This window comes from Neltuma alba, unplaced genomic scaffold (genome assembly GCF_004799145.2).
Source record: "Neltuma alba isolate B1F8T4 unplaced genomic scaffold, ASM479914v2 tig00003263_pilon, whole genome shotgun sequence".
NCBI classification, from domain to species: domain Eukaryota; kingdom Viridiplantae; phylum Streptophyta; class Magnoliopsida; order Fabales; family Fabaceae; genus Neltuma; species Neltuma alba.
Window position 1 is genome coordinate 1 of NW_021633212.1, and position 24,419 is coordinate 24,419.

Genomic DNA, 24,419 nt, shown 5'->3' on the forward strand with positions numbered 1-24,419 from the left:
AAGCTTATAACCCGGACACATCCTTCTCCGGATCCAAAGGGCAGGAACTCAAAGTTCTGTCCCTTGAAATCAATCTCCTTCTTCTCCCCTAAGAATCTCTCTGGACAGAACTCTGCTGGACACTCCCATATTGAAGGGTCTCTGCTAATACTCCAAGCATTCACATACATACATTGTTCCTTTCTTGATGTCATAGCCTTCAACCTTGCAGTCCTCAAGAGCCATGTGTGTGCAAGAAGCACAGCCACAGGATGAAGCCTCAGTGTTTCTTTAATGATTGCGTTTAAGTATGGAAGGTTTGGGATATCACTCTCTCTCAACCCATCTTCCCCTTCCCACCACTCTGTCAATTTCTTCGTTTGCCTTCTTTAATATATTGGGATTCTTCATTAACTCTGACATTGCCCATTCCACTGTCGTTGCTGCTGTATCTGTCCCTCCAGCCATCTGGTCCTGATCATTATTATCAGTAAATCAAGCACACAAAACTATTATTTTCAAGCCAAATTATATGAACGCAGAAGATCATATTTAGGAGTAAGAGAAAAGAACACTAATACCAGAGCGAAGGCTTTGACACCGTTAAGAGTGAAATCAACTTCAAGAGAAGGATCCTTAACCAAACCCAGTAAGAAATCCAAGAAATCATTGGGCACAAAGCCGATCTGGGTTCTTCTAGCCATATGATCATCAATAACATGCTTATAAAATCTATCAAATCTCTTCCTCAGATCCTTCATTCTCTTGACATAGCCTTGCAAATCCAAGAATCCCAACCAAGGAATCCAGTCCCCAATATTGAACACCCCATTAAGCAAAAACAACTCCTCCAACATCTCTTGAAACCCCTCACGTGACACCACAAACTCCTCATCATCCTCCACCTTCGACTCACTAAAATACTTTTTCCCCATCACTATCCTACTAATTACACTCAGAGTAAAATGGAAGAGATGGTCTTTCAGAACAACGGGCTTCCCCGAAACAGCAAACAATCGAGACATAAACGCGTGTCTCTCTTGTGCGCGTATCTCATGATAAGACTCAAGTCCCTTTGAACTGAACAACTTTGTGAGATAAATCTTACGACCTAGACGCCACTGTGGCCCGTAAGGAGCCCAAGTGACGTTGGAATGGTCGTAACAAGTGTGTTTGCCCGAAGCAGTTTGGGGTCTGGTGGCAAAGACGTGATCGTGGGTTTTCAGAAACTGCTCCGCCATTTCACTGGAAGAAGCAACAACAACATGAAAGGATCCAAACTTGAGGCGCATGATGGGACCATATTTTTTGGACAAGTTGTGAAGGGACTGGTGAGGAAGCTCGCTGATTAGGTTTAGGTTTCCGATAATCGGCCAAGGTTTTGGACCTGGAGGAAGGTTAGGGTTTGGTCTCCGGAAGTGAAGTTTTGTGATGATGGCTAAGGAAATAAGAACAAGACATGACACTGCTATGGAAAACCAAGAAGAAAACTCCATGAAAATACTGAGCGTTTTATTAGGCAAGAGCTAGTCAGCCATGTTTATCGGCCTGGTCTTTCGAAATCTGCCCTTATATAATTGTGAGCTCATCATTAGTTGTTGACCTCTCTCTGTCTTCTCCAGTAGAGAACGGTAATGAGAAGCCGAAGGGCCGGGTCGGAGGAAAGTGTTCTGTGCTGCTCGTCATCTTCTCTTTTTCTCTTTTCTTTTCATTGTGACTTTTAAGGCTTCACTTTAATTATCATTATTGTCTGATCTTCATCAATTATTAGTGCCATGTGCTGCTTTTTGAAGTGGGGGCCCTAACAATATATTGATATCTTTTCACCAAATCTTATCTTGTCCGTAGCGGTTATCTTTTTGTGGCTTCTAGGCAGTAAAAGGGGATGTATTTCTATTACTAGCTCAAGAAAACTCGTATGGAGCCAATGAATATCGTAGCCAAGCGAAAAACCATCAATAGCGCTAAAAATGAAATGAAGAACAAATGAAACTAAACTAAACCCAGAAAATCAAAAACAAAACTCTGAATCGGGAAAAAAAAAAAAAATCTTTCTAGCCTTTAGTCACATCGACCGCCAGGATCTTAATAGAGAAGAGACTGTGACCTGCACCGGTTTGGATTCTCTCCTCACCTGGTTTCTTTTTTTCTTTCTCCTCATCCCATCCCTGACATTATTGAATTATATCGTACCAAATGAATAGTTGAGTTTTAAAAATTTATAAAGTTGTAATATTACATAAAAATAAATAAATTTAATTTGAACCTGAAAATAAAAGTATAATTGTTTTATGAAATATTGAATCTTAACCAGTCGTTTTTTGGGTGTTTATTTTGGGTTCGACCCCGCCTTTGATTGGTTTAGCCATTTTAATTAAGATATCCACCTAATTAACATATAAAATTTAAATTAGAATTTAATTTATTGTTGGATAAAGCATTTATTGCTAGATTGTTAATTTATAGGAAAGAAAATAATACTCTTCTAGTCCTTTTCCAACATATTTTATCCATGTTGAGAAAAGTTTAAAACTTAACTTTTTTAATTTAAAATATAATAATTTTTTAACTTTACTCTTATTTAATATATATATTTTTTAAAAATAACTATTTATACTGAAGAATAAATAATACATTTATACTAAAAATTTAATGATATGACTTATAAATAAGATTAAAAAAGCCTTTTCTCTCTAACTTATAAATAAAATCAGTTAAGTATTTCTTGACATTTAGGGAGTGTTTAGCAAGATGAAAAAGTGCTTTTCAAAAACACTTTTTTCACGAAACGAGACAGAGTTCTTCACATATTTACTTCGTATACTGTAAAAATACTTTTAAAACTATAGTTTAGCTTCCATTCAAACACGCTCTTAAAATATGCCAATGAAAAGCTTCCTAAAAGCCAGAATATGGGAGTAAATTATTACACCTTCCTAATACTATTTCATTATTTCTCTCTCTTTCTCTTTATAGGTGCATCTGCTTGTCTGAACATCAGTTATTCGACTTGTAGAGGTCGGAGGCTTTAACTAATATCCGAGCATGATCCAGACGGGGTGCGCTTTCCTTCTCTTCCTGATTTATTTTCTGGTATTTGGAATCCACTCAAAACGACACCAGGCAAGATCGAGCTTGCGAAGATGGTAGAATTAATACGTGTTTTCTTCTTTCTTGAAAGATAAGAAATGTAATAGAGAGGCTGATAATATAATCAATGAAGGCGCACTGTTCAAGGCCCTTTGTTATTCTATATATAGACAGGGTAAAAACCCTAGATTACAGGAGGAGCTTACACGTGTATTGTACAATGGGTCAGTAATATATTAAATCAAACAACTATAAGTTGGGCTTTATACATCTGGGCTTATATACTGGATCCAAAGCATTCTTAACATTCCCCGTCAAGCTGGGCCTTGGTGAATCTATAAGGCCCAGTTTGTCTCTAAATGCTCGAAACTTGGAATGGGATAGGGCCTTGGTGAAGACGTCGGCTAATTGCTCGGAAGAGGGAATGTACTGAACTGTGAGCTTCCGGTCTAACACTCTGTCCCTCAGATAATGAACATCAAGCTCAATGTGTTTCGATCGAGCGTGATAAACTGGGTTAGATGCTAAGGCAGCTGCACTCAAGTTGTCGCACCAGGCAATGGGAGGATGTTTTAGGTAGACCCCAAGCTCGCCGAACAGAGATTGAAACCATGCGAGTTCTGTAGCTAGATTTGCGAGAGCACGGTATTCTGACTCGGCTGAGGATCGTGCTACCACTTGCTGCTTTTTGGCTGACCAAGAAATTAACGAATCTCCCAGAAAAAACAGTAGCCGCCAATCGAACGCCGGTCATCAGGGCACACAGCCCAGTCGGCGTCGGAGAAGCCCTGCAAGCTGAGGTGAGTACTCGGTTTAATATGTAGAGCCAGATTTGTGGTCCCCTTTAGATATCTGAGAATCCGCTTGAGTGCTTGCCAATGTTGATCAGTTGGTGAGGAAAGAAATTGACTTAACTTATTGACGGCAAAAGTAATGTCAGGCCGAGTATTAATCAAATATTGTAGAGCTCCAATTGCTTGTCTGAATTCAGTTGGATTATTGAGAGGTGACCCTTCATTTTTGGCGTAGTGTCTATTTGTTACCATGGGTGTAGGTACTGATGAGCAATTTGTCATATTGAACCTGTCAAGAATAGCTGAAATATATTTGCTCTGCTTTAAATATAAGCCTGTATCATCTCTAAAGGCCTCAATGCCCAGAAAGTGATGAAGTCTACCTAGATCCTTTAAGGCAAACCGTGAATTGAGTTGTTTGATAAACAACTCAAGTACTTCAGATGAATTTCCTGTAATAACAATATCATCCACATATACTAGAACAAACAGGACAAACTCCTTGTGTTTGAGAAAGAACAAAGAAGTATCGCATTTAGAATGACAGAATCCCCAGTTCAACAAGGTAGACCTTAATTTTTCAAACCAGGCTCTAGGTGCTTGTCTTAAGCCATAGAGTGCTTTCTTTAGTAAACAGACATGATTAGGAAACTTAGATGATACGAAGCCTTCAGGTTGCTTCATTAAGACTTGCTCTTGCAGGTCACCATTTAAGAAAGCATTGTTGATATCAAGTTGTCTAATTTTCCACCCAAAAGTAACTGCCAGTGATAGTACAAACCTCAAGGTAGAAGTTTTCAGCACAGGACTAAAGGTTTCATCAAAATCTTCTCCAAACCTTTGTTGAAAGCCTTTGGCAACTAGTCTTGCTTTAGGTTTGTAACCAGATCCATCAGGTAGTTGTTTGGCCTTGAAAACCCATTTGCAATCGACAAGTTTCTTCTGTCCAGTATAAGGAATCAGATCCCATGTATGATTCTTCATAAGAGCTTTGTATTCATTTATCATTGCTTGCTGCCACTGTGAAGAATTGAGTGCTTCTCGTACAGTTGTAGGCTCCTTTAGAATAATTGTCTCTGCTGTTACAGTTCCAATGTAGGGAAACTTGGGTTTGTAAATCCCTGCTTTACTTCGAGTCACCATTTGATGTCTGATTGGGGAATTATGTTGTGAGGATGATTCTATTGCCTGAATGTTCTCTTCGGCCTGTGTGCAGGAATTTTCTGGTGATCCATCGCCAGTTGATCCTGAAAGTTGATTAGTAGAGGCTTGCTCATATTCTACTTCATGTCCTGTTTGTGCAGAGTCACGTTCCATCATTGGGAGATAAGGGGTATGATCTGAAGGATCTGGAGGATCATTGAGACTGCTACATTGAGTGTTGTTATCAACACCATCAGCTGGACAGTATCTCGGCAGAGAGCATAGAGCAGATTGGAAGAAGGATTTCGGATGCACTTCTTCAACAGGTACCTCTTTCTTGTTCAGAAAACCTGTAGAAAAAGGAAAATCATGTTCATTAAAAGCTACATGGCGAGAAATGTAGATTCTTCCAGTAGGACTCAGGCACTTATATCCTTTATGATTGTTGCTGTAACCAATGAAGACACACTTAGTTGTTCTGAACTGTAGTTTGTGATCATTATAGGGTCTAAGGCATGGATAGCATGCTGTTCCAAATATTTTGAGATGTTCATAATCTGGAAGCTTGCCAGTAAGTCTGAAGAAAGGTGATATCCCTCCTAGAATCAGTGATGGTAATCGATTGATTAGTTCAGTTGCTGTATGAAAAGCTTCCCACCAATAGAATAAGGGCATCTTGGCTTGAGCTAGGAGAGTCAAACCCATTTCTACTATGTGCCTATGTTTCCTTTCTGCTCTCCCATTTTGTGGAGATGTGTGAGGGCAGGAATGCCTAAAATGTATGCCTGATTCTTGTAAAACCTTGGTAAACTTTCTATATTCACCTCCCCAGTCACTTTGAACAATTTTGATCTTACTTTCAAACTGTTTTTCAGCAAAATTCTTAAACTGGACAAACATGTGAAGAGCCTCATCCTTGGTTTTTAAAGGAAAAATCCAAGAATATCTGCTGTAATCATCAACAAAGAGAATATAATATCTGAAACCATTCATAGATTGAAGTGGTGAGGGTCCCCAAAGATCAGTGTGTATTAACTCAAGTGGTTTAGAAGCATGTGAGGTCGATACTTTGAAAGGTAAAGAATGCATTTTCCCATACTTGCAAGATTCACAAAAACTAGGCTCACTTTCATTAGACAATATTTTCAGATTACATTCTGCTATAATTCTGTTTAGAATCTTGTCACTAGGGTGACCAAGTCTACAATGCCAAAAAGTTTTACTAAATGCTTTAAAACTAGATGCTGTGTTAACAGCTTCTTCAGCAACTAAAACCAGATCTTCTTGTCTTCCTTTCCTCTTCAAGTCTAGAACTCGAAACATGCCTCCACTATTTGGCTTGCCCTGTAGTATTAACTGCCCTGTTACCTGATCCTTCACAGAAACACCATTTGTGTTAAAAATCACATTAGCCTTATTGTCATGAGCCACCTGATACACACTGAGTAAATTCCTTTTGATTTCAGGAGTATAAAGTATTCTGTTCAGCTTAACTTCTCTGTTATTGACATTTTTAATAGTTGAGGAACCCACTTTTTCAACACCAAGTCTAAAACCATCTCCTACTACAATATTCATCTTACCATTGGTTTCAGCAGCATTGTCAATTTTGTTGATATCGTTGGTCACATGACTTGTTGCTCCACTGTCCAGGTACCAAGCATCATCATTCACCACCTCTGGAGTTGCCCAATAAGCACTATCCAGATTGGTGTAGGTAGTTCTCTGTTGCTTCCGACCACCAGGAGGAACAAAGGATCGATCAAAGCGATAGAAGCAATTCTCAACCACATGACCGACCCTGCTGCAGAGCTGGCATTTTGGCGGACCATCATCATAGTTGTTGTTTCTTCCAGAACTTCCACGTTCATTTCGACCCCTGCCACGTCTTCCTCTATTTCCACGGCCACCACGCCAGTTGTTTCTAAAAGAAGAGTTGCTGTTTGACCGTGGAACAAAGGAGTCATCAAGCCGAACAGTGTTTGCAAAATGAGTTGAAGTTTCAGAAATAAGTTGAAGCTGCTCCAGTCTACTCTCAAAAGTGAAGAGCTGAGACTGCATCTCAATCCAACTTAACTCATCATCACGGTTGGAGAGTTGAACCACAATAGGGTTGTAGTTGCCGTCCAGTCCAGCTAAAGCCTGAATGATGAGATCTGGCAATGGTATTGGGCTACCAGCGAGTGAGAGCTGTTCTGCCAGATTCTTCATTTTTGCCAGGTATTCAGACATCTTCATGGAGCCTTTTCTTGTCCTCTGAAGTTCAGAACGGAGAAGAAGGAGACGTGATTTTGTTTGAGCACCAGCAATCTCCTTTGCAGCACGCCAGAGACCAGCAGAGGTGGAGACGGAGGTCATTTCAGCAGAGATTTCTATGGTCATGGTATTAAGAAGCCATCCAAAAAGGAGCTGGTCGGTTGCTACCCAGTCTTCAAAGGCTGGGTTGATCTTCGTTTCAGTTCCTTCTGTGATGAACTGAGTTGGGCACCGCTTCGTTCCATTGATAAATCCTTCTAGCTTATGGCCTTTAATGACAGGCAAAACATGTGTGAGCCACAATGAGTAATTAAGTCTGTCCAGCTTGACAGAACAGGATTGAGACAATGGGCTGTTTTTTTCTGTTAGTTTGGCTAAAAGGGAAGCAGTGACAATGGAGCTGTCATTCATACTGGACGTTTCAGATGATGTCCTAGGGTTGTTTTGGGAGTCGAGTGATTCATTGGGATTCGACATTGGTGACTAACCAGCTGGCTCTGGATACCAAGATAAGAAATGTAATAGAGAGGCTGATAATATAATCAATGAAGGCGCACTGTTCAAGGCCCTTTGTTATTCTATATATAGACAGGGTAAAAACCCTAGATTACAGGAGGAGCTTACACGTGTATTGTACAATGGGTCAGTAATATATTAAATCAAACAACTATAAGTTGGGCTTTATACATCTGGGCTTATATACTGGATCCAAAGCATTCTTAACATTGAAAGTTGAGTTTTCTTTTCAATATGCTTTATTAAGTATCCACGTACCATATTCTTTGTCAGTATATAACAGTGTGAAGAAATCTTAGATTAAGGGTCTATTTGGATTTTAAATAGGATGTCACCCAAACAGTATCAATTTTAGAGAAATAATTTGTAATCATGGTTTGGGTTTTGAAATCCAAAACCATAGTTTCAGGAGAAGTAAATCCATTCTACTTCTGGCTCAAATTGGAGAGTATGATTGTGCCTGTCAGAGTAGATCTCAAAAATAATATGAATTTAACATCCCTCAATTATTTTTTTTATAAACATATTTAACCTTATATCTTATAAATATATATACATACATATTAATTATTTATTAATTATATTATCTTATGCATTATTAATTATGTTGGTTAAAAAATATATTATTAACAATTTTATTCTTTCAAATTAAAATATATCATAAAATCTATCTTTTATATAATTATCATATTAACTTATGATTTTTTAATAATTTGTATATATAAAAAGTGCTTCTGATAACAATTATTCAAACACTCTCACTTCTCAAAATCACCTTTTCACAAAATCTATTCGCTTCAAAATCTATTCTCTAGAAACTATTCTCCAAATCATGGTTTGGTTTTATCTAAACACCCTCTAAAATAAATCGACTCAACCGATCAAGTAGTGAAATAAAAAGAATTTGATGTTGTTTGAAAAAAAGAACAAGATTGTGAGTTCAAAACTTGGTGAAAATAAAAAATTAACAAGCTATATGAGTTGTTTGATACACACTTCGCAATGAAAAATCATATTTGTTAGCATTCAACGTATAAGTTCGCATAGCGAAAACGTAACAATAATTAAGCCAATAAAATGCAGATCAATCTAGAGAATTATTATTTTGAATAACAATTGATGCAACGAACATGATGGACTAAAAGTTTTTTTTATAAAAAAGAACAAAAACATTACACGACGGTGTAAGTCTCAAAACCTATCGGACAAGAAAAGGTGTTCCCCCATGAATAGTATTTTGTTCGCTTGTATATAATGATGATTTGTGCGCAAAACAAGAAAAGGTCCACATCAACGAGCAAGAAGTCTGTCGATGCGCGCGAATCAAAGATATTTTTTAAATTACTAATATAAATAATTTTCTAATTTCTTCTTTACTCCTCTAATCTTATTTATAATGTATTTTGAACATATTTCATGCAGATTAAAAAAATTATAAACGGCTTTTTTAAAATATATATTTTTATTTTATTTATAAATCACTTTCAAATATTTCATAGATCAAGAAAAATCGTAAATTTTATTAACTTTTATTTAAAATTTAACTTTTCAACTTTATCTCTATTCAATATACATTATACTCTGTTAGAACAAAGTCAACATAATATTAAATAAAAAATAAAATTGTACATTTATATGAAAATTTTTTCTCTCTACTCTATAAATATGACTAAAAAATTGCTTTTCTCTCTATCATATAAATAAGACTAGAGGAGTACTATCCTACTCTTATTTATATGGTAGAAAGAAAAAATATTTTTTGGCCATATTTATAGGGCACTGAAAGAAATTTTTCATATGGATGTTCAATTTTACCTAATTTATTATTGTATTTATTTTGTTTACACGAAGTATAATACATATTAAATAGAGATAAAATTAAAAAGTTATTGAATTTTAAATTAGAATTAATGAAATTTAGGGTTTGTTTGTGTGAAACATGTCAAAAGAAACTTACAAATGAGATTAGAGGAGTAACAACTTTCTAACTTTACTCCTATTTCATATATAAACCTTTTAAAAAAATAACAATATATACTATAATAAATGAATGACAAAATGATATATTCATGCTAAAATTTTAACGAGATACTTCCTCCAATACTATTTATAGCTTCAAATCTAGAAAAAGATGTAATCCATTTTATAAGTTTCAATTTGACGTTTCTCTTAACATTTAATGATTTTTTTTTCAACTTTTGTCCTTAATTATTTATTCTCTTTTCTTTACCATAAGGTTTCTTATCCCATTTCCCCACATAATTTTTTTATCCTTTTTCTTATTCATTACAAGTGCATATTTAAACAAAAACATATTTCTACTTTATTTATTACGTTTAACTAATTATTTATTATATATAAATTAATTATTTAAAGTTTATAATAAAAGTATAAAAGAGCATTTTATAAATAGGAAAAAAAAAAGACCATCTATTTTCACTTTATAAATGCGATCAAAGGAGTATAATAACACACAAGAGTTAAAATACTTTATCAAAAACTAAAGGATGGCCCTGAGCACAAGCATGACAGCAGCAGGTCTCCTCGGCGGCCCTTTTCTCAGTGACTCTCAGTATCTTTAAATCATGTCCGTTCAATTAATCTGAGCATTCAGAATGAGACGCATCATGCAGCTTTAAAAGTGCATCTCCACCCTCCCTTTTGTTATAATCTCGACCGTTCATTTAATACCCCATTTATGCGCCATTGCTGGCGAATTGAGAACGCTCGATGATGAAATGCTGAGCGCTGACCATTATCACAGTCGGACACTGTTGACTGTTGTAGAGGGACGCCATTAGACCAGCAAATGGTGGTGAAGCGCCACCTTCTACCAGTAGGGTCGCTGTATTTTTCAAATCTGAATTTTGCCAGTCATTCAAATTCAATCTAATTTTTAATATTGGAAAAAATTGTTGTCCTGCAATCTTCTGGCTATAAGGAAATTAGAGAAGGTGTTTATATAGAGGGATATAATAGGCAGGTGATTTGACGAAAAATTTGATTTGGTTCCAACTATGACTATTAGAGAGTGTTTAGATAAGATTAAAATTATAATTTCAGGAGTACTTTTACAGTATACGAAGTAAATATATAAAGAAGTTTTTCTCGATTTGCGAAAAAAGTATTTGAAGTGATTTTGAGACTAGGGTGAGTTCGTTGAACGCAAATGCTGGTATTTTTTGCTTCCATTTGATGTTTTCCAGGGAAGCCCATTGCATAAGGTTGATTGTATAATCTGATTCTTAAATTTTTGTTTGAGTATGAATCTCATTCTTGTTTTGAATTTACAGGCACACAAGAGCCTACTGTGGAATTGTATAATAAACATGGCCACTGGAATTATATAATAAACACAGCCTCTCTTCCCCCTCCCTGCCTCATATACTTTCATTTTTCCTTAATAGCCTTCATTCTAAGCTCTCGCTCTCGCTCCCTCTTCCTCTTTCCTCGCAGTCTGAGAATCAATGGCTTCCAACACATTGATGAGCTATGGCATTGACATCGCCTCCTCATTCCCTTCCCTGCTTGCTTCTTCTAAGTCCAAATTCGCCGCCGCAAGCCCACTCCCCAGCGGAGCCTCCCTCCTCTTCCCTCCTCTTCTTGCTTCCTGTTAAGGGATATGGTAACTGTGTGGTCTATGAAGAACACATCCAAGGGAAGATAAAAAACAGAGGAGTAGAGAGAGAATTTCCCGACCAAACCAAACCGAAGCTTCATTCTCCTATGGATAAGGATTTGCGAGAATGAGGGGATGAACGAACGGTTATGATTATAACAAAATGGATGATGGAGATATAATTTTAAAAGCTATGTGTTGTGTCTCTTTTTGAGCCCTCAGATAGGCTGGGCGGGCAGGATTCAACGCTTCCGAGAGATTGAGGAAAAAGATGCCAAGAGAAACCAAACTACCAAGTGATGACATGTACGCATAAATCGAGAAAGGACTAACAACTTCACACAGATTCACAACATCGACGTAAGATACAAAGTATATTAGAGTCTTATATTTAGAATCAAAATAAAATCAAATAAGATCTTATATTAAGGACCAAAAGTATTATTAATGTGAAGGGTTGTAGACGAGTATGAAAACTCCTAATAAATTGGAGATCACGAATGTAATGACATGAAAAAATTAATTTTTTAGTGATTGCCTTTTTAATTCAACTGTAACTCAATCCTTAAATTTGACCTGTTATAACTCAATTTCTATAATTTTTAGTTTCATATAACTCAATCCTTAAAATATCTAAAAGCGGGCGCGTGCTTGAAAACTCAGCCGTATGGCAAAAAAGAAAGCTGACTAATAAGAGAAGCTGAGATGACATGTTCACAATCTACACATCAAATTCTTAACTGACAAGGGAGGGGAGAGAGAGAGAGCATGGGGAAGGAAGAGGGAGAGGCGCTTTGAAGAGGAGGCCGTCTTCTTCCTCTCCAACCAAGTTGCGACACCGTGAGGAGGGGAGGCCACGCATACCTCACAATTCAAATCTTGCTAGTTGCTACAATGTAAGAATCGTATTACTGATTTGTTTTTTAAGTATTCTTCGGCCGTACGACTTGCTCTAATTTTGATGAGTCCATGTAAAACCCAATTCGTCTAACGGGTTTTTTTAAAACAAAAACGATATATTGATTTTGAACCCAAAAAAAAAACATTTTATGCTGAATGCACATACGGGTTTCGGATATCTCTCTAACCTTGGAATATTCGAACTCAGGAAGCCCAATATATGGGCCTGTTTCCTGTTGGTTATTAAAAGGCCCAAGTTTGTAGCTGGGTAGCCCAGTTTGTCCTTATATCCCACGCAAAAGTACGTTATCTCCGGATATTGAATATACTGTATACACACTTTTTATTTCGCATGAATACTACACACGCGCACACGTACGTTATCCCCAAGGTTTCAGCACCTTGTTAACCCTATTGATTTTAATATTCTATTTCTCCTTTTCTTCTAACGTCAGAGTCCTTATTCTTTTCTCCAATTTTAATTAGGTTTTTATACTTTTTATTCATTTTATCAGGTCTTTGTTGCTTCAAACTGCAAAGCTAAACTCTTTGGGTCAACCCACAGATTGCAGGTTGACTAGTGACGAGTTAGGGTTAGATAGTAAGAGTTAAAAATACCTTTATGTAATGGTAAGTTAGTTTTTAACCAATCTTAATTTGTTATGGTGGGTTAATAGGTTGGCTTATCAACTTTTTTTTTTTGTAATTTTTAAAATATTTTTTCTTATACAATATAAACAAAAATTTCTTTCCTTTGAATTCTTAATTGAAAATACCAAATAAATTATATGGATATTTTTGCTAATTTTTTAGATAGGATATAAAAGATAATAATATAATTATAATATCTAAAATTAAAAAATAAATGCGAACTGGTTTGCCGATTGTCAGGCTAACTTGCAACCAGTTGTGGGTTTTAACGGTGTAAGTTAAAAACTTTTGTTTGCTAGCAACCAGCTATTTTTGGTGGGCTGGTAAGTTGAATCAGCAGGTCGAACCCATATTATCAGCTCCATCCTTAGCCACAATGACCTCTCTCATGAGCTCCCGATAAAAAAAGTAAGGATAACATAGGTCTCTCTTATAAGTATTTTGGGACTTCGGTGAAAATTTTGGATGACTTAAAAGGGTTCACTGTGTATTTGTTGTGACTAATGATGCTTCATTGTCTATTCTTTAACCTGTCAACAGATGTTCATGCATGATACCTTCATGGAGTAAATTTTGAGCTGAATAATGGTCTTGCAGTTGTCAACAAGGCAATATATGGTCATAAATAATGGAAACAATTGAATATTGCTCTGTTTACCTCTGATTCAAACCCAAAAAAAAAAAACTACAGGCTAACAGAATAACGTGGTAGTTACTTGATACGTGTGTTTACATAGTATATCAGCAATAACCCTCACAATTCTACAAAACGGCTCACCTAAATATTTTTCCTTTTAAAAAAAAAATCTCTTATTCGTGGTAAGAGAATGTTATACTATTTACATAAAATCATGCAGACAAAACAAACAAAACTAATATTTTTTAAGTACAGTGTATGGCCTAAACCAATAGCCATATAACCACCAAAAAATGTAATTATATATTATATCATATCTAACTTGTGATGTGAAATCTGAATTTTTCAAGTCCAACTCAACCAATTGACGCGTTGGCCCAAAGTTGAAGTTGCACGCAAGAATTCAAAGCATGGCTTAACGTCTGATTGCTGTCATTCTATTTCGCGACTTAATTTATGTTGATTCAAAATGATTATCACTAATTCAAAGGCTAGGATTAATGTCCTCCTAATATACATATATTTCCAATCTTATTTATAAGCCACTTCTAATATGCTTAATTTATACATATTAAAAAAAATCTTAAATTTTATTAACTCAACTTTCCAGTTCTATCTCTATTTAGGTGGTGTGTTTGGTTTCCTTTAAAAGCACTTTTAAAAAAGTTACTTTTATGCAAATCTAGATAAAATTTTTCTAACATATTTATTTCGTATATAATAAAATCACTTTTAAAATTATAGTTTGGTTTTCACCTAAACACTCTATTAATATACATTACTCTGTTGTAAATAAAGTGAAAAATTATATATTCATGTGAAAAATTTCTTTTCCTGTTGTATAAATAAGATCAGAAGAGTATCTTATCACAAAGACACAAATCTTAAACCATAATTATTGATCACTTTCTTCGGAACACACCTCACAAACTCTAATGAAGCGCTAATTCTTCTTCTTCTTCTTGGTTTTTTCCCAAACCGTGAAGTTTTGACCATGCAAATAAATGTAAAGAATAATGCATTAATAATACTCGCAACTCCAGCTAAATTCTTACTCTTTTTTTTTTTTTTGGCCGAAAACCTAAATTCTTACTTATAACGGGACGGACCTATTATTATAGAAGGTTAGCCGGGGGCAATAATTAGGTAAATTCCAACAAAATACTTTTAAAATTTTAAAATCCCAAATCAAAAATAACTACAAAAATGTATTATCAGCTACTTTTCAAATATTGTTAATTATTTTTAAAATATAGTCATTAAAACTGATTTGTAATTTTGAAATTCAAAGGTATTTTTTTAAAATTCTCTTGCAATAGTTTTACCTTTTCATTTTTGTATATTGTTTCCCATGTGTGTTAGCTGATCTTAATATTTGATGATATTAATTCAAATCTCACTCAATTTTTTATTTTCTTCTGTATTTCTACATATTATTTATAGATATATATTTCAAATCCTAACTTAGTTAATGAACATCTCATTTTCTCTGATCTATATAACATCGCCCTTCATCTAATCAAATAAGAAAATTTTCATTCATTTACTTTTATTTTCTTTATTTGTTATACTTAGAAGTTAGTCCTAACACATATAACAAGAAATTAAATAACTTTCTAACTTTATTCCTATTTAATTTCCCATTTAAGAAAAAGTAAAATTGTAGATTAATATGAAAAACTTCTTTCTACCGTATTTTTTTTCTGTCTTACATAAATAACATCAGAGAAGCACAATATCTGATATTTACTTACCCCACAATTTAAAGCGTTTGAACTGGCTGCTGCTCCATCAATCCGAGATCCACATCAGGTCGAAGACCAGTCGGTGGTCCAAGTCTAAAAGCAAAATTGGACTTAATTATTTGCTCGCCTAATTTAAAAATAAACGTAGAACATGTATATTAAGACAAAAATTTGTAAAAGAGTGTAAGTGTAAAAATGTTAAGCACAGTTGTATTACCCTTTCGATTGAAAATATAAAAGCTAATTGATAAATTTATTTTCATTCCCTATGTTTATTATTTTTTTAAACAACCATCATTAATTACACACATTATTCTGTACGATTTTTAATGGAGTAAATGATTAAAAGAGAGGGTATCTTAAGAAAATTAAATACACGTTTTCTGCATGAATAACTAAACTAATTAATTTTCTAAATTTATACGAATTAATTACAAATTTGTAAAATTAGAGGGAGTATTTTTTTTCCTATATAGTTAATATCGGGTCAAATTCGATTCCAACAATGTCAAATTTGATTAATTAATGGTAGTTTTTTAACATGATCTTTTATGCATAAAATTTGAACCTTTTAATTTAACTTGGATTTGCTGGTAAAAAAAAAAAAACTTGGCTTAAAGAGAATCACACTTGACATTGACGTTGCTAAGGCAGGCATAAAACATAGTATTGAATCAGCATATACCATCCTTTTTCCCCCAGAAAAAAAATGTGAAGGCAGGGCTTGATGACTTGGCAGTTCGAAAGTCTTTTGTTTTCTTGTTAGAAGCTGAATTTTGTTTCCTGGAACTTGCCTCTGCAATTACCAGGTAAAAACCTGTATTCGCTGCATTTATATAAAAATTTCACAAGGCCTCTTCCCTTCCCAATATGCTCGTACACTATCCCGATCCCTCTTCTTCTTCTTCTACATCAAAGTCTAACCCTAGCTACGCCATTTCCTCTTTTATCTTCGTCTGATATTATTTCTCTCTTTCCTTTTCTGGGGGGAAGAAAGTGAGTAATAATGAGCCGTGACAAATCGATAGATAAACTAAGGATTGAGAAACCCCGCCGGCCCCGTCCTCGCAGAAACAGTGCCAATTATCATGGAGGCGGCGGCGGCGGTCAGTTTCTGCTGATCCGCTTCTGTTGGTTCCTTCTGGGGGTCATCCTTTTAGCTTTATTCTTGTTCTTCTTCTTCTACGTCGTTCTGGGTATTTGAGAAACAGAAAAATCAATCATGTTCATTCACTCTGGTGGATCAATTTCCATGCACCTATCAGTTTCGAAACACTCGGGAAAGAGGCAAACTAGGGTTTTCAGCAACAAGGGAAGCGGAGATGATCAGATGATGGTGGATGGACATTGATCCATCGGATCTGTCTATAAATATATATATATATATATATATATTTATATATATAGCTGTAAGTCATAATAAGTTTGGATTTCCCAAGGGTGGTGATTTATATACTTTACTGAATTGAACTATACAAGGTTCTTTGGGTTTAAGAGTTAAATCTGATTAAAAAATCACCATCAGTTTAAAATTATTACCGCTTCATTTGTTTTTTTTCTTTTTGGTTGATGTTGAGGTGAATTTTTTTTTATTCCATTAGATCGGGGGCCTTCTGTTCATGACAGAAATAGTTTCTTGTAAGTTTATTTCTTAATATAATAGAATTCAGTTTATAGGGTAGTTTTCACGCCATTAAAATTAAGTTTTATTGTTTATGTTATACAAACAAGCTGATACAATATTTTGTTAATTAAGATGATAAAATTCGAACAAGACAAATAAATAAAGCCAAAGTCAACGACGACTTACTCTCACAACGTTATTCCGAAAAGGAAAAAAAAAAAACAATGTTTCGAGAAGGAAATTAGCTGATGAAGAAGAGGTGACAGAAGAAATCAAGGATCACGATGAGGATCCATTCACCATGAAATATGAAATGCTTGCTTCCATTCAAAATACTCCTCCGGTCCTTAATATAAGATTTAATTATTAAGTTAGTTTTGGTTCTAGATATAAGACCCATGTCTTATATTTATTAATTTTTTCTAAATTATCCTTATAGATACTCCCTTAACTATAATCAAGTAGAAGAGAAAGATGGGGTATTAAGAAATATGATTATGATATTTTAGAAAAAACATGTCACATTTCTTATAATTAACCAACTCACCTAACTTCCTTAATCTAATCAAATTAGTTAAACGGATCTCATATTAATGATCAGAGGAGTATAAGATAAATTTTATTGAAAAGATTTGGTTTTTTTCATAAGATAATATTTATTTTTGTCTAAATATTTAATAAGCTCTTTTCAATTTTACTACCCCTAACGTATATTTTCTTTTCTTTTTTATTGATTTATTACATCTCTTACTTATTCTCTTTTTTAACAAAGACATATTTGATGAAAAAAATACACGCTTTACATATTTATCATTTTAAAATAATTTTAATTAATTTCTTAATAAATGTTTATTTTATATTTTGAACAGAAGGAGTACAGTAACTATCATCACTTTCTTGAGAACCCTTTAATAATTTGGGGATAAGAGATGTGGGGTCATTGAAAGGTATGCCTTCTATAATAAGACACAATTCAGAAATAAAAATAACCCTTAGAATTGGACACCATTATTAACGAGAGTGAAAGATAGATACTCCTTTCATCCTATTTATAAATTAGAAAGAGAAGTAATTTTTTGATGCTATTTATAAGATAAAGAGAGAAAATTTTTATGTGAATGTACAATTTTACTTTTTATTTAATATTGTATTAACTTTATGCTAATAAAATATTACCTCTAGTCCTTAATATAAAAGTAATTTACTAATTTAAGTAAATAAATAAAATTAGTTATGTTAGTTATTTGTAATAAATAGATGTTATTTTTCTAAAAATATATTTGCTAATCGAGTGTATTGGTTAGGACTATCATTATTACAAGAACTATCTCAGGAAAAAAATAGATAAATATGAAAGACAAAGTGAATTGAGGTGTTATATTTAAGACCAAAGTAAAAGTCAAACGAGGTTTTATATTTAGGACCAAATAAAAGTCAAACGAGCTTTTATATTAAGAATCGGAGGTAGTATAATGTATATTAAATATAAATAAAGTTAAAAACTTATTAAAATTTAAATGAGAGTTAATAAATTTTAAAATTTTTCTTAGTATGTGTGAAACATGTTAGAAGTGACTTATGAACAGGATTAAATTAGTATTTAATATTAATATATAAAAGGAATACTAAAAATATAAACATAAAAACCAAAAAAAAAGGAAAAAGAAAAAGGAGAGAGACAGTATGGTAGGTATTTCTTCCACGTGGAAATTATATATATATATATATATATATATAACTTTTGACATTTTTTTTTTGGCAAAAAGGGGAAAAAGAAGGAAAGAGCTTGCTAATTACATCAAAGGTACGGTGACCACTACTATCTTATCTTACAATTTTTTTATTCAAAAAAGGCGCGATTAGAGTAAGTTTTTCTATGCATGTTCTAGAAAGTAATCCTATGTTTATTTAACAAATGTTTAAAAGTCAAGCGGTCTTGATTAGTTGTAATTTTAATTTTAAAACTATTTAACAAAGAAGAATAAATAGAATGACTATTTAAACCCGAATCATTATTGGCACTTAGTTTCTGGTCAAAAAGAAAAATCATTAGCACTAAGTTTGAGACGTACAATTCTCATCTCACCGAAAAATTCTCATCTCACCTTTTTAAAATTAAAAGAAAATATAGGATAAGAAAATGGTAGAGGTCATGATTTGATGTAATTAATTGGTTCTTTTTTTTTTTTTCAAGCGGCATACAATACATTTAACAAATTAAAAGAAGGGAATCTGATTTCTAGGTTTTAAATCCTTTTTTCCTTTGCGGTTCTTAAACTTATAAGTCAACCTCAACGCTTATTATTAAATGTTAGTGATTTTTTTTTTTTTTTTAGATTAATGAATCAGTTACACAAATTTGGCACTTAGTACATAAATTTGTTGGGCTGACAATATGCTCCTGTTATCATTAGGCAACAAAATTTAGTCATTAGATCAAGGGTGTGTTTGGATGAAACCAAACCATGGTTTGAAGAATAGCTTTTGGAGAATAGATTCTGAAAAGAATAGATTTTGTAAAAAGGTGATTCTGAGAAGTGAGAGTGTTTGGATAGTTGTTATCAGAAGTACTTTTTATATATACAAATTACTAAAAAAACATAAGTTAATATGATAATTATAAAAAAGATAAATTTTATAATATATTTTAATTTGAAAGAATAAAATTGTTAATAATATATTTTTTACCAACATAATTAATAATACATAAGATAATGTAATTAATAAATAATTAATATGTGTATATATGTTTATAAGATATAATGTTAAATATGTTTATAAAAAAATAATTGAGAAATGTTAAAGTCATATTATTGTTGAGATCTACTCTGACAGGCACAATCATCTCTTCAATTTGAGCCAAAAGTAGAATGAATTCACTTCTCCTTAAACCATGGTTTCAGATTATTGGCCCAAAATTGATGCTGTTTGGGTGACATCTTACCAAAACCATGGTTTTGCCTCCCAAACCATGGTTTTGAGGGTCACCTAAACAGGCCCTAAGCTGGGCTCACAAAATCTATTAAATAAAACGCATTATGATCTTATAATGAATATTGATAAATTTTATATTCATTGTTAAATTAGATTTTTATAGAAATACTGTTAATTATAGTTCATCCTTCTTCTGGTTCTTTTTCGGCATATTATAGTTCATTCTTCAAATTCTATATATGATAAAGTTTTTAGTTTATTGGCCGGGGCCAAGAAATTTATTTTTGTGCCTATACAGGTAATAGGTTGGACACACTAATAAAAGAAACCCTCCTCACTAATGGGAGTTGGGTCTAGTAGAAGGAAATAGTCATTCGCAACATGGCGAATTAATGTTCGAATATTTATTAGGAGAGGTGTCCATATTTAATGTCTGACAGTGTCTTGAATAGAATTGCTTCCAATAAGAAGATATCTATGCTTTAACAAAAAATAAAAAATAAAAAATCCCCTCCTCCTCAAAATAATAATAATAATGATAATGATAATAATATACTTTCCGGTATGCTTGGCTTGGGCAACCTTGTGGAACATAAACCCTGTTGGGCTAGCGGTCTGTCAATCTATATTGTAATTTTTGAGATAAAATAAAAAAATAATTTTAAAATTTTAAAATCTCAAATCAAGTATTGCTACAAAAATGTTGTTACTTACTTTTTAACATAGTCAATTACTATTAAGGTGTAGTAAATAAAAATGATTTGAAATTTTAAAATGTAAGAGATTTTTTTTTGGAGATTTTCCCGATGAAGTATTTTAGTTAAAAAATGCATGTCACTCTTGAGACATCTGCCTTTTTATTTTTAATTTTAATAGAACTATATATACACATATTTAAAATGTAAAATTGTGTTATAATATTTAATAATATATCAAAACCATTCTCGTTGGCGAAAAATTTATCATATATGATATGTTCGTGTTGAAATCTCGTATAAATCACACTATTACTGTAGGGGACAACCTCTAAAAATAGCCTTTTAAGTTATCCAAACTGTATTTCTAGATCGATGCCTAAAGTTGTGTGTTTTTTGCCCCCAACGACTAAAGTTATGTCAACAGTACTTGTACTGGGTTTTATATGTTTTTCACTGCGTATTTATCCTTTTTAATTTTCAATTTTTATTATAAATCTTTCAGATAAAATTCTGTTTAAGTTAATATATCCTTTAATTTTAAAAATTTCTGTAAGAGAATCATTTTAAATCAATCAACTAATTGATTAATTGATATGTGATCAATGAATTGAATTTAAAACCATTAATATTTCTGTTTAAATTAATACAGTCTTGAAAATGATATCATTATCATTATTAATATTAATTTATCGTTCCCCATCGCCTATGTATACGATCCGCTGGGAAATTCAAATTACTTGCCCTCCTTCCGAAGTTTCTGGGATGGATGGGGAGTAGAGTTAGGGCCTTTTTTGTGTTTTGCGTGGGATTTTTGTAATCTTTACCTGTTGTCCTCTTTTTCATTAAAAAAAAAAAAATCAAATTACCAAACCCGAAACTGGAATCGGTGAATCCTATGGGTAATCTTGATTCCGACGTTCCTATGGTGCCCGCCGGCGACGCTGCCGGTTCTTCTTCCAAAAAGCCTAAGCGATTCGAGATTAAGAAGTGGAACGCCGTCGCTCTCTGGGCTTGGGGTACTATTGTTTTGCCCTAACTTTTCCCCCCTCCTAATTCTCTTCTCCGATTTTCTTGTTTTGTGTCTTAGATTATTGTGCTTGGTATCGTGTGTTTGTTTGTGATTTGGTGCTCATCGAACTGTGATTGCGCAGATATTGTTGTTGATAATTGTGCTATCTGCCGGAACCACATCATGGATCTCTGTAAGTATATCTGGTTTGAAGTTTCAATTGATGGATGCTTCATGCGCCTGAACTAATTCTTTTCTATGACTGCTTCAGGCATTGAATGCCAGGCCAACCAGGCTAGTGCCACCAGTGAGGAATGTACCGTAGCCTGGGGTATGTTCTAAAACCCTGTAACACATTTCTTTAGTTTCTTATTAATGGGACTTTGTCGTGATCATGTCTTTGACATATTGATTGGAGTCAGAATAATTGCATGGTGGTTCTCTTTGATGAGTCAGTCACTTCACGTTCACTGACTTTATGATTTATATTTCTCTTCTTGAGTGAGTTTTGTGATGAAACTAAGGGTATCCTACGTCGTTATCCTACTTCCAAGTCCTTTTTAGTCTGGGAAGCATGGAATCTATCATGGGCATGTTGATACAAGGCATGATTTGGTGCATATATATATTTACAAAGTCTTGGAATGATTAATAATTAATAATAATGATGTCACTTTTCAAGACCACAGGAAGAATTTACCTTAAGGTTTGGAGTTACAGCGCATAGAAATAAATATCACTCTGAACTCCTAAATTTTTAAGTGCCCCCCTTTGCTGTGCCCCCCTCATTATCTTGGCACCACACTAAGCACCTTGCAGTATTTTTTTCTATAAAGATTACTTGATAAAAAGTTTGTTATACCATGCGATTGAAACTATACATGAAGGAATTTTGATGATTGCATCTAAATGGGATTTCCACACTCTTACTCCAGCATTATGTTGGTCTTCGTTCCCTCACACTCTTCTTTTATAACAACCTCGTTCTCTCACACTTCTCGTTCATAACAACCTCGTCTAAATTTTGATGTATGTGACACCGGACGAGTTCCGTTAGTTTGGGGTGATAGTGTTGTTTCCTAAACTCCTTCCTTGTGATATTTTTTTTTATGCTTCATGGTTCAAGATACACTCATGTATCACTTTGTTTGTGACATTTAACTGTGCTGGAGAGGGATGAAACCAGAATAAAATTTAAAAAGGGGGTGGAATGATGGAAATTTATAGCTAAAATAAGCGTTAAAGGATGCGAGTAAGCAATTTTAAGGGGGCAGATTTAGCAATTTCCTCAAAAATAATATAAATTCATTCACAATGCATATGAGACTCTCCCTCTGGGCCAGGGGGATTGCCCCTATAATGCTAAATGTAGGTCTGTTATTGGTGCTGGTGTAGTTGCATCTCTGCGTTGTTCTAACTTTAGCGGTGCTACTTTAGCAAATGCAGGATGACTTTAAACTATTGCTTTGGCTTATTTATTTATTGTTCCATTCAGGGGTATGCAATCATGCTTTCCACTTCCATTGCATCAGCCGATGGCTCAAGACCCGTCAAGTTTGTCCTTTAGGTATGCAATCATGCTTTTGTCTCCTATATTCACTGATATGTATTTATGGTTTTCCCCCCAACTTATTTGGTGTTTCTCTGTTGCTGACTTGCTGCAGATAACAGCGAATGGGAGTTTCAGAAGTACGGTCACTAGAGCTTTTATCAGGCTTCTTGAACCCTTGGAGCAGCTGCCTTACTTTTACTATAGTTGTCTGGGAATGATTTTCGTTTTGCAGCTCTAAATTTTTCACTCTTTTACTACTGTAAGGGAAGCTTTTGTCTACGTATTTGACAATTTACAAATCTATGTAGATAACAGAGTACACTAAAATTTTGATTTAGGTGGTGTTTGGGAATTTGAAAGAAGTGCCTTTTCACCCCCAAACTATGGTTTGGGCCAGATAATTTTTTAAGAAATCATGGTTTGATCCAAAACTATGGATTGCGAGGGGTAAACTATGGTTTGAGGAAAAGCCAAAAAAGTTTTCTTTTTGAAGGAACCGTGTGTCAGGTGAAATTGTTGTGTCAGATGAATATTGGTTATTATATACATGGACAAGGCTAGCAATCATGCCCTCTTATTTCCCTTTTTTCCCGTACAAGTAATATGCTGTTAAAAAAAATTAGTTGCACAAATGCTACACATACATCGATACAACCTCATAATTGTTATGCCACTTGATTATTAAAAAAAAAATGTGATCTATTTTATAAGTTTTAATTTGGTTTATCTTAATATTTAATATATTTTTTCTAATTTTATTTTAATTATTTATTCTTTTTTTTTGTCATATCTTTTTTGATTGCATTTTCTTACACATTTTCTTTCATTCTTTTTTTTTTCATTTATTATAAGAATATATTTGTAAACAAGATTATATTTCTCACCCATTTATTACTTTTAATTAATTTTAACTAATTATTTATTATTTATAAATTGGTTATTCAAAGTTTATATATAAGACTAGGGTAATTTCTTTTGTTGCAAAAAAATAATCATTTTTCAAAAACATATAAAATCTTATATTTTATAAATATATATATATACACATATTAATTATTAATCAATTGTATTTTTATATATTATTATTATGTTGTAAAAATATATATTATTAACAAATTTATTACTTCAAATAAAATATAAATTAAAATCTATTTTTTTACGTGATTATCATATTAAGAAAGTGTTTGTGATAATAACTACCTAAAAATCTTACTTTATTAAAAAATTTTTTTACAAAATTTATTTTTTAAAATCTATTCTCAAAATAACTTT

At 33.4% G+C, this 24,419-nt stretch overlaps 1 protein-coding gene and 1 pseudogene across 1 annotated transcript; one reads left to right on the forward strand and one right to left on the reverse strand.

Annotated features, from left to right (window-relative positions):
* Nucleotides 1-11: 11 nt before the first annotated feature.
* On the reverse strand, nt 12-1,578 carry LOC114741074 (flavonoid 3'-monooxygenase-like; annotated as a pseudogene).
* Nucleotides 1,579-21,335: 19,757 nt separating this feature from the next.
* On the forward strand, nt 21,336-23,728 carry LOC114741075 (RING-box protein 1a-like). The gene is made up of 5 exons (XM_028929336.1): nt 21,336-21,602; nt 21,738-21,788; nt 21,867-21,926; nt 23,091-23,162; nt 23,260-23,728. Exons 1-5 carry the CDS (start codon nt 21,482-21,484, stop codon nt 23,295-23,297), a joined length of 342 nt encoding a protein of 113 aa, XP_028785169.1. The 5' UTR covers nt 21,336-21,481; the 3' UTR covers nt 23,298-23,728.
* Nucleotides 23,729-24,419: the final 691 nt, after the last annotated feature.

Excerpts from the sequence above, each read along its gene's own strand:
- LOC114741075 (XM_028929336.1), top strand. The coding sequence starts at position 21,482 with ATGGGTAATCTTGATTCCGACGTTCCTATGGTGCCCGCCGGCGACGCT. Across the intron at positions 21,603-21,737 it reads CGTCGCTCTCTGGGCTTGGG|ATATTGTTGTTGATAATTGT; the intron begins GTACTATTGTTT and ends GTGATTGCGCAG. Across the intron at positions 21,789-21,866 it reads GAACCACATCATGGATCTCT|GCATTGAATGCCAGGCCAAC; the intron begins GTAAGTATATCT and ends TGACTGCTTCAG.